Genomic DNA, 17445 nt, shown 5'->3' on the forward strand with positions numbered 1-17445 from the left:
ACCCACAATGGCATTCAAAGTGGGTTGCAATAATTTTAAAAGATAGAAATAAAAAAGTTTTAAAATGCTTAAACATTTAAGTCAACATGACAGCAGTTAAGAACAACAACAGCAATTGGAACCCCCAATCCTACTTTGTTGTATAAATGATGTGGTGTAATTTACAGCAAGTGCTAGAATGTATTAAATAAACCTTGTAAATTAAAAAGATAAAACAAATAAAGAAGTATATCATAATTGTTATAGCAGCTTTCCCACTAAAATATCTACTAAATTTCTTACCTTCCAGTCAGGAGAATGACAGTGTTCTTCTGTGATGCAAACCAGAATTAGGACTTTAACTGCCAGCAACGATAATTCCAGAAGAGGAAACTTTGATATTTTTGCATTTCAGATTAAATGCCATATGTATTCACACTAGCTATCTTTCCTATGCGAGAGAATAGTTAGCTACTTCATAAGGCAGCTGTAAACAATTTTCATAGTTTTTAAAGCAAAAATGTTATTATTTTAGCTAATTTAAGTATATTATTGATGTGTTTAAAATTATTTTCTGCATATGCAGTAAGTGAGATTAATTTCTTGACCTTTTCTCATTAATCACAGATTTTCATAGAGTAATGAAATGAAAGTTTTTTTTAAAAAAAACACCAACCCCATGTTGTGGTGTGGGATTAAGGGGATTAAATGTTTGACATCACTCTTTTGTCTGTGCAAGAGCTGCATCAAAGAGTACACTGAGTGGGTGTTAAAAGCACTGGGCTATGAATGCACCCACGGGCAAGGAAAGAATGGATGAAAATGGGAATAAGACACACTGCTTTATTTTATAGACCTCTGAAGGTAAACCTACAGCATCTGGACAGCATGGTTTTACAATATGGATTTTAAGGAATTATAAAGGACTCTAAGGTATAAAGGAAGACATCAAAGAAGAATGAAAACTGGAAAGCTTTTGCCTCTTTCAGTACGCAGTGCCTCTTCTGATCCAAATCCTCTTCATCGTAAAATATTCCTCAAAAACTGGAGTACCAGAATGAAAGGTTACTAATGTGGGCTGACTGAATCTGTTTTCTTCTGGTGATTGGAAGACATGGTCCTTGCAATAAAACTGTTGCTCTTCACCTGTATTTGGCCAACATCAGTATTAATCAATAACAGTGATCATCACCACCGTCATTACCACCATCAACATCCTCAAAGATCATTCATGAAAAGGCATAATAGGTGAGCAAGATGACCAAAGTCTGGGCATCAGGGCTGCTGTTGTGTTTATGTACACCCTGTGTTTCTGTCACAAGCCTAAAAATGTTTCACTCCTAGTTTGAACTGAAGGGCTGTTTTATGTGTTTACTCAATACTAGAAAGAGAACCATGCCAGAGAAGGGAGATTAAATATTATCATACTCCCCGCCACTGTCAACACAAGTAATGAAATAATGTAAGCTAGAAAAATTACTTCCCCATATTTATTACATGTGAAATTGCTGGGTGGATGGACAAACTGTAGTGTGTGTTCTATATAATGCTGTGAGCCATCATATGCTTCATTTACAATAAACATATATGTATATATAAACATAAAATATGATCACCAAGAATAAAAATGTATAATCCTAAAGGGATAACTTGTTTTAAAGTTCAATTTCTTCCCTATGAGATATTCATTTATAAGTCAATGATATATAACTTGTTCAATTTATTTTTATCAAGCTTCAATCTGATTTTATGGTGCAGAAGGTTTTCCATTAGAATACAGTTAAGTGTTTTTTAATTTACAGAATTATTCTATCAGCATCTGAAAATCCTATCCTATAAGATATTTGGTTTCTAATTTAGCTCATGAATTTAGTCATACTTTAATGCTGTTTTTCCTGGAAACAGACAATTCTACCACAATGGGGTAGGGAGTTGTATGCAATCAAAACTGGAATTTCCTATAGATTGTGTTTATAAACCATAGTCCAATGAGAGAAGAATTATTTTTAGTAGTAAGTTTCTAGGTATAGACTTTTCACTCTTTCCCATATTCCATGCCTCCCTTTAAATGACTGCATATGTGGGAAGACAGATTAAAAATGAAGCACTGTGTTGTTGTTAACCGCCCTCAGGTTGACTTCAATACATGGTGACCCTATGAATGAGAGACCTAGAGGTCACCCTATTCTCATCCGCCCTGTTCAGCTCTTGAAGATTCAGGGCCATGGCTTCTCTAATTTAATCTATCCATCTGGAATGTGGTCTTCCCCTTTTCTTATTGCCCTTAACTTTATCAAGCAGTCCTTTTGTCTCATGATGGTCCCATCCATTGGTCTTTTGTTTGCTCTCCAGCTTTCACACCTATACATAGAAATGAGAAATATGATGGCATGGACAATCCTAATTTTAGTCTTTACACTTCATTATCATGTCTAGTTCCTTCATAGCTGCCCTTCCAAGTCCTAGTCTTCTTTTGATTTCTTGACTGCAGTCTGCTCTAATTGATGTTTGAGTCCAAGTATGGACATTTTGAACTGTTTTGATCTCTAAATCATCTGCTTTAAAATTATGTAGATAGTCTGTGGTCATAATTTTTGTTTGCTTGATGTTCAGCTGTAAACTGCTCTGGTCCAAAACACACTGCAGAAATAATCCAATTTGAGACCACTTTAACTGCCCTGGGGAATTCTGGAACTGTAATTTTGTGAGACATTTAGCCTTCTCTGTCAGAGAGCTCTGGCACCACAATAAACTACAATTTATTGGATTCCCTAGCACTGAACCAGGGCAGTTAAAGTGGTCTTAAACTGGATTATTTCTGCAGTGTGTTTTGGACCTTTGTGCTTTTTGCCTTCAATAATCTTTCCATATCTCTGAAATTTTCTGCTAGTATTATGGTGTCATCTGCATCTCTTAAATAGTTGATGTCCTTTCCTTCAATTTTCACACCTCTCTCCTCTGAGTCCAATCCTGCTTTTCATACGATGATCTCGGCATACAAATTAAATAGATAGGGTGATAGAATATAGCCTTGCCTGACGGACTCCCTTGCCAATAGTAATCCATCCTGTTTCTCTGTATTCTGTCCTAATAGTAGCCTCTTCTCCTGAGTTCAGATTATGCATCAGGACTATCAAATGTTGTGGCACGCCCATTTCTTTAACAGAAGTTTCTCATGATGTATACAATCAAATGCTTTGCTATAGTCTATAAAACACAGGCTCATGTTCTTTTGAAATTCTTCAATATGTTCCATTAGCAAGTGTATGCTTGCAGTATGACCCCCTAATGCTCTTCCTTTCCCGAACCCTGCTTGGATATCTGGCAGTTCTTGCTCCATATACAGTAAGAATCTCTGTTGTAGAATTTGAAGCCTCACTTTGCTTGTATGAGATGCAATGGTTCTGTTATTACTGCAGTTCCTGGTATCTCCTTTCTTGGGGACTGGAATATATACTGAGCATTTCCAGCCTGTGGGCCATTGTTTTGTTTTCCAGATTTGGTGACATATTTTAGTAAGATCTAGAATAGATTCTGCCTCTGTAGCTTGGAGCAGTTCTATTGGTATGCCTGGTTTAATCCCCAGCATCTTCATGTAAAGATGGGGAAACACCCTCTCTGAAACCCTGAGGCAGACATATCAACAGTCAGACTTTCTATAAGGCAGCTTCCTATTTTTCCTCTAAAGTGCCACTTGCTGGAGTGATGGCCAGGACACTACCTTTGTTACTTCTTTGTCAAAGAAAAATTCTATGTCTGTGACACAGTAGACATACATAAATTGACAGCCCTGGATTGAAGCCATAGTATTTGAAAAATTCCTCTGTTAGAAAATTTTTCATAACAGACATACTTAGAGAGAACATTTTACATAACAGACATGATTCCTGAGGTTATAAGTGCATTCACTGTTTTCCTAGTTTATAAATTTTGTGAAATGAACCCAATATTTTAAACTGGATAGAGAAAAAACTATGTAGTTTAAAAGACAGTTGAAGCAGTGAGATGTCTGCAGGCCAGTGAGGGATATGTACACAATTGTTCCCTGTCATCCTTTATATGTTACAAAGAACAGATGTTATTTTTCTGGACCATTAATCTAATATTAATTTAAAGTTCTCCCTTTAACAACTTCTGAAATGAAATTCATCAAAGTAGTTGGAACAGATTCAAACAAGTCACCATCTTTTTCTCAACACTTCAGTTATAGTCAGAAATGAAAACCAGTGGTGATGATGTAGTACCTTTAAAATAAAGGAAATTCCTCTTTACAATTCCTTAAACAGTCTTACTTGGAAATAAATTCATTCAGTTCAGTGGAATTTATCTCTGAATAAAAATACAAAGGATTAAGTTCCATATGTAATAAATAATAAATGAAATGCAAATAGCAGTTTCTGCAGTGACAAAAATACCAAAGTACAAACTAGAATATAAAGCAAGTTAAAGGAAAGATACCACTGCAACACTGCAACTGTTAATCCATATGAAAAAGGAATCATCAATGGAGAAATAAGATCAGTTCCCATTTGCTGTGTTGATTTAATACAGTTGATATCTACAGACTTTTCAAGTGGGAAGTGATCTTACTGATAGGTTTAAAAGAAAAAGAGCCCACTTTCAGTTGTGACCTGTTAACAATGAATTTTGAGAAGTCTGTCCTAAGTGAGACTTAGCAGAAGTTGCAGGAAAGGAAGAGAGAGAAAAATAAAGGGGAAAGGGGGGGGGGATGTAAAAAAATATTGTATTCCTGATATGGGCCATGTTGGCTGAAGGATTGTGGGAGTTGCAACCCAAAAATGGAAATGTTTCCAAACTCTGTGGGTAATGACCACAAATTAGAATTATATACTCTGGATTTTGTATTTGTTTGATACTCCATTGCTTAGTCCTTATAGTTTGCATATTTGACATTTTCTGGGCTGTTGCCTTAAAACATTATAGTTATTGAGCAACAAATGATATATTTTTTTAATATATTTTATATTTTTTCTGGATGGAGTTTATTTAATAATTTGTAATATTTTTGTTGAGATAAACATAGATAGGTGTACATCTAGCCTTAATTGTGCTTAGAATAGACCTATTGAAACCAGTGGAACATAACATTAGTCGTGACTACTATATATATTCATGTATAAGTCTAGAAATTTAAGTCAAAAAATTGACCCCAAAAACCTGAGTCGACTTATCCAAGGGGCAATGTAGGCACTGTACTTTAACTCTCATTAAAAAAGGAACCATCCCCTGGTGAAAGGGAAGAGTGTCATCTGATCTGGAATCACTGAACCCCTCTATTTTCTCATCCATTCAGCCTTTAGTATGAGTACAAACAATTATGCCTGCTGGAATTTTCTAAGTTCTTTTGCATTGTTTCCTTTGCTTCATGCTTTACATCCTTTGTTAGATGCCCCTAAGTTTTACCCTCAACTTATCCATGAATCATATCAAAATCCATAATTTTGGTCCCAAAACTTGCCCTTGATTTATAAATGAGGTTGACTTATAATTGAATATATATGGTACTTTGTCTCAATGATTTCAGACCAATAGACCTATTGAAACCAGTGGAACTTAATGTTAGTCATGACTACTTTGTCCCATAGATTTCAGTTTATCCTCCACAAAGAAAAAGGGAGATAAAAGTTTATGTCAAAGCCAGATGTCATGAAAGTGTAAACTGGCCCACAGCAATTACTCTCTCTCTCTCTCTCTCTCTCTCTCTCTCTCTCTCTCTCTATATATATATATATATATATATATATCAATCCTCCCCCTCCCTCCCTTCCTCCCTCCCTCCCTCTGATTCTGAAACTGCTGTGTGTACTAGTGTATGACTTCACTGCATATACTAGAGGCTACTCAGTTATGTTTATGAGTGCTAAATGTATTTCATTTTCCTATGCTTCCTTTTTACTGGAGACTCTAAAAAAGAGCATTTCCAAAGACTTGACTTTTCTCAATTCTTCTTTTAATAAGAGTAGAAGTTGAAGGGGGGCATCTTAATGATACTACAATTGTTTGAATCAATTGTGACCTGTTAACAATGAGTTGAATGAACATAACCTTTGTAAAAAGAACAGCATGTAGATATTTTGCTACCAACATGCAACTTCCATCGGATTAATAGTGTGGCCCAGTTCCTATCTCCCAAAGCTATTTGTCTACATTCTCTTGTAAAGGAGATTTTAAAGCATTAACCAAAGTGTGTGTGTGTGTGTGTGTGTGTGTGTGAAGGGGGTGGGATATGACCCTTTTCCCAGACCATGACTTTTATAGGTTATGCTCTGGGGCATGAAGAAAACCTATTTTACAAAACAAAAGTGGTGGTATCTATATTTGGCATGTACAGCTGATGTTCCCAATTGAACATATATAGTGGTGCAGTCTTAAAAGTCAGGTGTACGTGAAATAAATAGTCTGAGTTATTAGATTCAACTAGGCTTATTTCCAGGCGAGTAGATACAGGTTTGAAAATTTAGAGAATCAATGGCTGATAAACATTTGCATTTAAATCCAATTACACACAGTGGGATTTGTTTCTGAATAAACATGCATAGCATTTTACTGCAGGGCCTCAGTCCTATGTACTTAAGTGAGTAGAATGTAAACAGCAGAAGCAAACAGTGAGTAAGCCAAACGGAACACAGTGGAATTTCAAAGTAAACACATTATTCTGTGATAAAATAAGAACCCAGAAGTATTATGTATTTAAGTTTAATATGCAAAACTGCACCAGCCTATTTATACCTAAACAAACAAACCAAGTCTAACGCTATCTTTGCTTTTTTTGGAGTACTTCACTGGTTGAATCACAGTGTTTGTTTCTAGACACTTCCTTTTCTGCTGTTTTGCCATAACTATAATTTAGCTACTGTGGTGTTATAGGTAGAGCATTGCCTTGGGACCTCAATTATCGATTCTAGACTGTAGTCCTCATTGAGCCTTGGAATGTACTAGGTGGCCTTAAGGAATTACTCTCTCTCAGACTAACCCACTTCGCAGGGTTGTTGTGAGGATAAAATAGGGAGAAGGATAGTCACTTTTTGCACAGTGTCGAAAAATCACGACATAAATGTAACAAATACTTGCTTTACCCAAGCTGAATGGAAAATACTGTATAACAACTCTTGTGCAAAACAACAATATTTTCCCACTGTAAATATGTAAAGTGCAGAACAAAACATGTGCATATTTTCAGATTCACATCTAGGAAATGAATGAGATAGCTAATCTAGATCCATTTCAGTCTACTTTGAGGCCTAGTTATGGGACAGAGATAGCTTTGGTCACCTTGGTGGATGACCTACACAGGGACCTGGACAGGGGGAGTATGTCCCTTTTGGTTCTGCTGAGTCTCTCATCAGCTTTTGATATTATCATCTATGATATCCTTCTGAACAGCCTCTCTAGGATGGGATTTAGGGGTACTGTCCAGCAGTGGCTCCAGTCCTTCCTGGAGGGGCAAACACAGGGGGGGCTTCTGTTCCACTCCTTGACCATTGGCCTGTGGTTCAGTTTCATCCTCCTTGCTGTTTAATATCCACATGAAACCACTGGGAGAGGTCATCCAGACTTATGTAGTTCAATGTCATCAGTATGCTGATGATAACCAACTCTATCTCTCTATCTGATTCCAAGGTGTGTGCCAGGGAGCAAGACAGACAGGAGGGGAAGGGCAGATGGCAAGTGCCTCCTTGTCTGTTGCTGTTTCTGCTTCCACAACCCCTCCCCTCCTGCTCACATAAAGTCTTATCCAACTGTGTCTGATAAGTCCCCCAAACAGGTTTTTGAACGCTGCATGTTAAATTCAAAAATTCACATAACATCAGGTGTGGCTTGGATCAAAGTTGAGAGCAAAAGTGTATATTTTCTATTCATCAGTTCACACAAGACCAGAAAAATTTGATAATTATTAACTTTTATTTATTTATAAAGTGCTGTAAATTTACACAGTGCTGTACATACAATATTTTTAATTGGACGGTTCCCTGCCCTCAGGCTTACAATCTAAAAAGACATGACACAAAAGGAGAAGGGAGTGGTGGCAGGGAAGGGGATGAGGTCCAGCAGTTCTTCTCTACCTCTGAGGCCTGGATCAGGGGAGATGAACTAGAGGGAGGGCTTGTCTTCTTAATGGATGGTTAATCATCTTCCAGGGAGGCCTGCTGGAGCTAGCCTGCCTCTCTAGTAGGATAATACATATAAAATACATAGCAATACAGGAAATGATTCAATAAAACAGGCATCAAAAGAACATCAAATAGCATGTGACAATTATGCAATGCCTGGGAACGCTTCTCTGAACAGGATGGTCTTCAGCTCCGTTTTGAAGCTGGTTAAAGAAGTGATGGTTCTTGCTCGCGGGGGAAGAAGGTTCCAGGAGTGAGGGGCAGCGAGTGAAAAGGGGCGAATCCGAGATGGGGCAGAGGAAATCCTGTGTGACGTGCCCAAGGTCACCTAGGTGGTTTCCATGGCCAAGGAGGTATTTGAACACTGATCTCCAGAGTCATAGTCCAGTGCTCAACCACTTATACCATGCGGGCTATCCAGTGGACTTACCTTTGAGTAAATATGGCATGGGTCCCATTTTTTTTTCATTCTGTGCATTTTAATTGAAATAAATATTATTGAAATTAAAAAAAACTTAGTCCAAGCTAGATCTAATAGAAGTTATAATATGCACTTATAAATCAGCAGATCCACAACATGTTTCTACACACACTCACATATACAGTTGTCCCTCCCTCACTTGGGATCCATGACCTCACTCTTCGCAGACGGTGAGCAGGGAGGGATCAAAACGGCACGTATGCCCAAGGTGCACACAGCCATTGAAATTTATGGGACCCCAATATTGGTGAGTTTTCAGATTCGCAGGGTGGTCTGGAACCGATCCCCCATGAATGGTAAGGGACGATTGTACACACAATTGTAATGGTTTCCCATCTCCAGCTTCTGCAATTTGTTATAAGCAAGAAAGGATCATTATCTGTTCCTCACTGATCTATGCACATCTTCAAATTCTCACACTTAGGAACATGGATTTCATTTCCTGTCATGTAATGTTTTTATCCTCCTCTCTACTGCCCAAATTCAGCTTTGGAGAAAAAAATCAGAATCATACAAGGTCAGCACTATTTAATGTCAAGTGAAAATGAGAGACACTTGCTACACCATGAAATATTACATATGAAATATATGTGTACACATGATCTTTACATCTTTTATTTATTTCATTAACTTTATATGCTGCCTTTCTCCAAGAGTGGGAACCAAGGTAACTCACAAAAGGAATCAATTGAAACCCAACAATAAAATATTTTTTTAAAAAACAATCAAAAGCACCATATTAAAATAGTATTAAATTATTTTAAAAACACTGCATTATATAAGGGAGCCATTCTCAGTTACACATTGCCATAGAGGTGCTTCTCCCCATTGAGTTGGGAATGGTAGTAGCTGCTACAGAAACATCTAAGACTAATTAATTAATTGGGACCAGCTCTTCTTTTCATCACATGACTTTCATCTTTTTTGATTATTTTATTATTATTAATTATTAATTATATAAGCAGAGCTGACCACTTGCAATGGGTTGCCTGCAGCAAGTCAACCCTGAAGAGCTGAAAACAAAGGAGAGGAGTCAAACCTTGGCTTGCCACTCTGGGGACATGTGTAGGCACCACCCCTTTTCTTGGTGACTAAAAAATGGCTGGGAGATGGAGACCTTGGATGAGAGGAAAGGTTCTGTGAAATAATATCCAGTAGGAGCATGGATTGAGTATATTGGGGGCCATTTCTTGAGTCCCTGAGTAAAATCAGGGACTAGATGAAGAGATGTGTTCAGCTCAGAGTAATGCAACCCGGTTAGTGTGTGTGTATGTGGTAGGTGATCTGGTTCTGCTGACCTAGAGCATTCAAGCTTCTAGACTATGTAGTAGAGGATGCACTTGTGATCTGGTGTACTTTTGTACCTTGTCACTGGCTGTATTGTATACACACGTGCGTGGATGAGTTTGAGGAGGGTAAGAACATAATACTTCTGTTGGTGTCATCTTAAGCGAGAAAGGTATGGACCTGGGGACTGAATCTGCCAGGTAAGGGAAAGTTAGGCTAGATACCTGAAACATATCTTATCTGTCAATCCTTTCCTCATTCTCCAAGATGCAGATTGCCCTATCAGCTGGCCCTCTGATTTATTAGTGCTGCTGCTGAATGTTAGGTCAGTCCATGATAAAACAACTACCATCCATGACTTGAATGAAGGAGCTGAACCTGATATGTATTACTGAGTTCTGGGTGGATGAGCTTAATGGAATGGACCTGTTTCAGCTTTGGCTGCCTGGGTACATGTTGCAACACCAGCTTAATCTAGAAGGCTAGAATGAGAGAGTTCCATCAAGCAGAAGATTTCTGTCTCCCTTATGACAGACCTAATTTATGCTGGCACCAATTTTGTAGGTTTGAACTTTGTACAGGGCCAAAATGACAGAAAAAGCATGTTGGTGGATTGCCCACTCCACTATCCAGCAGTCTCAACTGTTCAGAGGTGGCACATGTGAAATTCTTGACTGTGGTTTTAGGGGACTTCAGCATCCAAACACAGGCTTTCCTGACAGAGCTCACTTAGGACTTTATGGCTACTATAACATCCATGGGCTACCTCAGTACATCATTGAATCAGCACATGTGACAGAGCATACCACGGACTTGGTTTTCATGATTGAACAAATAGAAGATTATCTATTTGGGGAGAGAAGGAATGGCTTTTTCCTGTGGACAATTGTTTCCCTGTATAGTTTGGACTGATGGTTGTAGATCCTCCTTGCAGGGATGGGAGCTGATTAAAGTGGCCCATGGACTCTTAAGGAATTTGTAGAATTCCAGAATGCTCTGAGGACTTTCTGTCTCTGAAGACTGGTGGCTTGGCCCCTGTATGAAATGGTGAGATGAAAAGGCCTATTGACACAAATGTTCCCAAGCATGTTTCTGTCACCGTGGAGCCTTTGATTTAAAGACAATGTATAGGTGAGGAAATAGGCCAGACAGTGGTTACAGTGGTATAGGTCACAAAGTTAGCATTAATGAGAATTCCTTGCTGTGTCTATCATATGACAGTGAACTTGGCAAAAAGGTGATATTTTGTTTTTGTTATGGCAACCTTGACCTGTTGCCCAGCAATTATTCAAAGTGTTCAGGAACTTATTTGGGATAAGATTCAGAGTGGAATGTTTGGCGATGTGTGTGAAAAATTTGTAAGCTCATCACAAGAGGAAATCGTTCATTCTTACTCAGAACATGACACCATGGTTATCACAGTCTGGTTTCTTGGAATTGTTTTCAGTTACTGCAGCCTGATGATATTGACAAAGCGTTTGAAGGAGTCCTTGCCACAACGTGTAAACTGTGCAGCATTTTCTGCACAGAAAATAATTTTATATGTGTAAATATTATTTTCTATGTTTAAAAAGCCATTTTTTGTACATAAAAGGCTATTTTTTGTGCAAATCAACAATGTGCAAATTTTGTGCAGAGTAAGTCCCAAACTGCAAAGATTCTTCTCATGCTGCACCTGCAGTGCAGAAATCATCCAATTTGATAACACTTTAACTTCCATGACTCAATACTATGGAATTCTGGGAACTGTAGTTTGTTGTGGCACCAGAGTTTTGCACTAGTGCAAAATCAGCCACTCAAGCTTTGCTCTGGTGACACAACAAACTACATTTCCCAGAATTCCATAGCATTGAGTCATAGCAGTTAAAGTGGTGTCAAACCAGGTTATTTCTGCAGTTTGGATGCAGTCTCGGTCCAGGATTCTTCTCATCAAGTCTTTTTCTCCTGATGCATAAAAAACATGTTTTTCAATAGTTCTCCAAATATTATTTACACTCCTATTTTCTGCCATCACAGTCTCCTCTGGAAAAATGCCACTAGAGCTTCTTTGGTGGGAGCTAGCAGCTGATACTAGGAGGGAACTACTCAGCAGCTTCTGGGAAAGAATAAGGACTTTATCAGATGGTAAAAAAAAGATGGGAGCATAGTGCTATGTTGCCATCAATATAGTGCAATAACGTGAACGTTTCCACACTATAGTTTTTTGTGGGTTTTTCGGACTATGTGGCCATGTTCCAAAAAAGTTTCTTCCTGACGTTTCGCCAGCATCTGTGGCTAGGATCTTCAGAGAATGCCATGTCGCCATGTCGCCATTACCTCACAATTATTCCATGAATAAAAAGCTGAGTGATTTTGCCGCTTTATTCATGGGATAATCGTGTGATAATGGCGATGTCATCTGAAAACCTTTGTGTTATTGCACAACATTGACAGGAACATAGTACAGTCTGTCCTCGCCTTATGCGGGGCATCCGTTCCGGATCCCTCCGTGTAAGGCGAATTCCGCCTATGCTCGAGCCCCATTAGAAACAATGGGGCTCGTGCGCGGTGGCGCGGCGGCGCAGGCGTGCACAGGGCGCAACGGGCGCGCGCGCCCATTCAATTGAATGGGACGCACCGCCCCTTCCGCCCCACGCGCGCCCCGCGGCTTGAGCACATATGCTCAAGGCCGCGTATGGTGCGCCTGCATATGGTGCGGGCGCGCTGTACTATTAAAAAGAACAACACTGCTAACTGAACAAGCTCAGACCCCAAAGGTTATCTCCAGACACATAACCCTTTGCTTCTCCCTCAAATGCTGTCTTTTGTCCCCAAAATTTTAAGTTTCAAACATTTGGCTCAACAGTACCTGGGACGTAGTTCTTGCCAATGTACATCTCTACACATATGCACACTAGTACAGTTTCATGAGAGAACTGTATGTGGAGTTTTTAGAATTTATTGTTGGTAGTTTTACCTTCTTGATAACAAAGCAAAACATGAAGTGAATTTACTTTAGATTGAGGTACCAAGAGTGTAATTATACAGGTGCCTAAATATTTTACGCTAATGCCTGCTAAATTCCAATACTCTTCCCACTCTTTTTACAAGCAAGACACAACATAGCTAACAGATTGTCTGAATGCTCAAAAATTGTGGTCAAAGATTGTTTTCTACCATCATACAGGAAAGAAGGGTGCGGGGGAGTGAAGCCCCGGATTCTTTTTAAAACTGGGTCCCAAGCCCCTTCCGACATCCCCAAGCCTTTGCACCCACTCCAAATTTTTTCAAAATTTTAAGGTGAAAAAAATGGTTCTAAATGGTCAATTGACAATCTTGGGAGGCTCCAAGGCAGTAGTTTTGTGAATTGTTGTACTCCTTCTGGTCCTCCTGCAAAACCATAACGTGCCCACCAAACCCCAGAAATCTAAACCAAATTTATAGGTCAGATTTGTGACAAATTTTAGCCCAGTTTCAGAACACTGCATGGGGATGAAATTTGGCCCCCACCAGTTACTATCTTAAAAATAAATGGTTCACAGACCAAAGAGACAATTGAAATCAGAGGGAGATACGTTCAAAAGCAGCCACTCAGGTACTGCAAGGTAAGTGCAAACATGACTAATTTTAGAGTTTTTAGATTTTTAATGATAATTCATAAAAAGATGAGGAAAACAAGTTTATATCAAACACCTTATTTAATAATTTTAGTGTAAGATGGTGGAGTGCGTTTAATACTTAAATTTATAGTAAGGCTGTAGGCATCATGCTTTGGCATCCCTGAATCCTGCAGTCTGCCAACTATGGCATGCCCATGGGGATATAGACACTGTTGCCTTGAACTTTCAATAACAAGCCCAAACATTTAATCCATTCATAATTTTGCTCTGAAAGAGCCACAGCAGTTGTGATTGCATAAGTCAAAGCCTCCACTTCACTCTGGATTTGCAGAGTAAGTTGGAGCCATAAAAAAGAAATCAATTTCTAAATACTCATTATGTTAACATTCAGTTACATGTGACCAGGAATGACCTTTTGTAGTTGAGTATGTGACTGTAGAAGGCACTCACATACCATAGCTAGGACCAGAGATTTGGGATACAATATCCAAGTGATTGGATTGATATACACTAAGGGCATAGTACACCAGGGATTATTCCAGAGCCCTGGTCGAGTGCCAGTGAAATGAATGGATTATATATGCAGAAGCTGGGAAACATGAAAGTGACTGGACAGTGGAGGTATAAACTAAAAGGAGCTGGTCAAACTCTAGGCCCTTTTTGAGACATACAATAAAGCCCAGCTGCTATTTATTTAGCAGGGGGCAATCTAGAAGTCTTACCCAGGGTTTGCTGAGCCACAAAGCCATATAAACAGGCATATGGACAGGAAAAATCGAGAGAAACTGCTATACTACATGTCTTAGGAAGAGGAACCCTGTCAGTGCTTATGTAGAAGGCTGACAGAAGCTGCTGAGTACCTTGTAGGTCAGAGAGGATGCAAACTGATATATGACTGAGAAACATCTGGCATTCCCAGTGACAGAGAAAGGGAAATGGATCAGGGATCCCTGAAACTGATGCAGTCTCCCATATAATAATGGAAGATTTCATCAGTTCTTTAAAGGGTATCAGTTCTCTTGCTCTGGCACCCTGGTCTCAATAGTGCACAGTACTTCATCACAGGGATATGATTTAGAATCTAGTCTTCTAGCTACTTCAGTCCAGTGGATTTCATTAGCTATAGCAGTGGGATCACTCACTGGATCTTTAGCAATAATGAGAAAGTGAACACTGATGTTTGCTTGCTACTTAACTACTAATTGCACTTATCTTGCTTGCCAATATGATCATTCTTTCCAAAGGTCCCATTTGTGTTTTGCTCCTACACAGAACTGGGTTATTTCGTGACAGTGAACTGCTCCTAGATAAGGGTGGTCATGGTTTCTGGTTCTAGAGGTTTGTCTTCAATTACATTTATTTCTTTTTAATACAGCAAACGAGAAATTAAGATGAGGAAATTAGACAGCACTAAAGTAAGGCCCATGAAATCTGAACAACTTCTCCGTATAGAGGACCATGATTTTGCAATGAGACCAGGCTTTGGAGGTAAGTTGCATTTTTTAAAAAATAGTTAATTGTTTGTTTTAGTGTAGTAAACCACTGAAGCCTGACTCAGATGGGTCATTACAAAATGGAATGCATGTTAAACAACATCTCCTCTCCTTCTGAAGTTTAAAAAAATGGGAGGCCATGAGCTAAAACACATACTGCATGTTTCATTGCTAGGAATAGTGATTTTTTAAAATAAATAAATAAATACTTTATTCATTCTCAGTTTCTTTCTCTTTATTGGTATTGATAAAACCATGTTTGAACATTGTACAAAACTCCGAAGACTGTATTAACATAAATACTGAAATTAGACAGTGTAGTTGCAATTGACAAATTACTGGAGGTGAGCAGATGCTTAAGAGAGTTATCAGATCTTGATTGTGCCAAACTGGTAGGAGAGAATAAATCTAAAATATATCCTCATGCTAGCTATTGGAGTTGTATGGTGTGTTGTATTTGTATGGTGATGATAATAATCAAGATGAAGTCTCTGGCAGTGATGAGCTGATATGCCCTTATGTCACAGATGTGTGAAACAGACACAAGGGCATGAGGCTCTCTTTGGCCAAACATTTATCCTCCCGAGTCTCTGGTTACTCTTGGCTGAATGGCTCAAGTTCTAGGAAATCCATAGAAAGAAAAGAAAAAATGAAAAGAAAAGGAAAGGAAAGATGCAAATAGGAGCTTGAGGGGGGTAAGTAGGCCAAGCTAAGCAAAGAAGTCTAGTAAAGAAGAGCTCAATTAGAAAAGGTCCAGAAGAATAAGATGAGATCTCTGCTAAGGAAATTCAGAAAGGAGAAAACATATGACTGGAAGTGACAGGAATGAGGGGTTGAACCACAATGTAGATTGTGTGATTGTGTGTGTATATGGGTGTTGACATTATGTGTTGGTCCAATGTGTGCTGGCTGATTTCCTTTAAACTTGAATGTCTGAAATTGTGTTACTGCTTTTCTCAGACACTGAACACATGAAAGGCCTAAAAAAAACATTTGTGCAAAAACTATCAGCAAAAAAATAATTCCAGGTTGAAGGATAGAAAGCAGCACTCCTCTTGATGGGTGTCATAATATTTGTTGGGTGTATTTGACATCAGTGGCAGCACTTCCTAAATATTAACTTCTTAAATATCCTGATATAGTCTTATTCAGGGGGAATTGTGGGAAATTTAAAATAGTGGGTGCCTTGCAACTGGCCATAACCCATTGTGAAAACAGAACCCAGGAGCATGTGAGTGGACAGTTCCAAATCAACATCTTTCAGAGGCACTCATGACCTTTTGGGATCAGCATGGAGATGTCAGGGAGCTGAGATGAGGCCAGATCAGTAGATTTCCACATATGTAAATTTTTAATTGCAGTTAATATCATTCAGAATATAAATGTTTTCTTCAGGAATTTAGGAAGAGAAGCCCCTGAAGAAGGAACTGTATATTTTGAAATACACTGGCCATGATATATAACTGAGGTGCTTTGAGAACATGGCTGAACTGTTTCTCTCCCTGCCTTGGTCTTCAAGAGCCTTCCTCCTTTGTTGGGTTTGTCACTCATGGGTACACTGCAGTGCTTCCATATGTGATACATACAAATCAATAGAGAGGTCTGGAGCTGATTTCAAATCAAGTGAAGCTAAGCGCTTAAACTGTTCCTTAGCTTAACTCTCAGCCATCACTTTCTGCAACAGCTTTCTTTAACAACCAAAAAAATGGCTAAATAAAATTTAGACTTTAATATAGTAAGCCCATTGAAAACAATGGCTCTTAGATAAAATGTGACCAATCAATTTCATTCATTTTAATGGGTCTGTTCTTGCTGGGATTAAATTTAGCCCAGAGTATGTTTATTCGTAACTCGAACTTTGCCTTGCATGTTAGATCCTACTGCAGTGACTACCATGATCACATTTATTTTCTTTTTCCTTTTTTGTTTTAAAGGATCTCCAATACCAGTGGGTGTAGATGTGCAAGTAGAAAGTATTGACAGTATTTCTGAAGTTGACATGGTAAGGTTTTCATCATTTCTCTTCAGCAGCAGTCTTCAGAACTGTAATTAAAATAATTTGGAATCAGGTATCAAAAGAAGAGCTACAAAGATTTTAGAAACTACACATTGCTCTTCATATATTAGTGTGTGATTAAAATAATATGAGCATACCTATTAAGAATCGTATGCTTATGGTGGATCATCATATTATTTAGCATTTGCTTAATCCAGATTCACTGTGCCTTTTCTATGTATGTAGAGATCAATATAATATTACCAAAATCTATTTGAGTCTGTTTTCAGTAACTGGATTTGGTACTGAAAGGACTCCAGTCACCTTTAGAGACAACCTTTGTTGGGTGCAGGGAGCAAACAGGGAGGAGTCTTATTCCTAGATAAGGATACTTTGGCAACACAGTATTAATGCATACTGTGCAAACCACTACCATAAAAAGGACCTGTTATCCACTCTGCTAATAAAGTAGATAACT

General features: G+C 38.5%; 1 protein-coding gene across 3 annotated transcripts in view; it reads left to right on the forward strand.

The window, feature by feature from the left end:
- Nucleotides 1-725: 725 nt before the first annotated feature.
- The window catches only part of GABRR3 (gamma-aminobutyric acid type A receptor subunit rho3), a 37005-nt gene continuing 20285 nt past the window's right edge, over nucleotides 726-17445 (forward strand). For all 3 annotated transcript variants that reach the window (XM_089512267.1, XM_089512268.1, XM_089512269.1), the window contains exons 1-3: nucleotides 726-1227; nucleotides 14854-14966; nucleotides 16906-16973. In XM_089512267.1, the coding sequence (XP_089368393.1) occupies nucleotides 1094-1227; nucleotides 14854-14966; nucleotides 16906-16973 (315 nt within the window). In that variant the 5' untranslated portion in view covers nucleotides 726-1093. The remainder of the gene's footprint in view (nucleotides 1228-14853; nucleotides 14967-16905; nucleotides 16974-17445) is intronic.

The sequence above is a fragment of the Sceloporus occidentalis genome, unplaced genomic scaffold, assembly GCF_023333645.1.
Source record: "Sceloporus occidentalis isolate IW3139 unplaced genomic scaffold, rSceOcc1.0.p SCAF_2, whole genome shotgun sequence".
In the NCBI taxonomy this organism is placed as follows: Eukaryota; Metazoa; Chordata; class Lepidosauria; order Squamata; family Phrynosomatidae; genus Sceloporus; species Sceloporus occidentalis.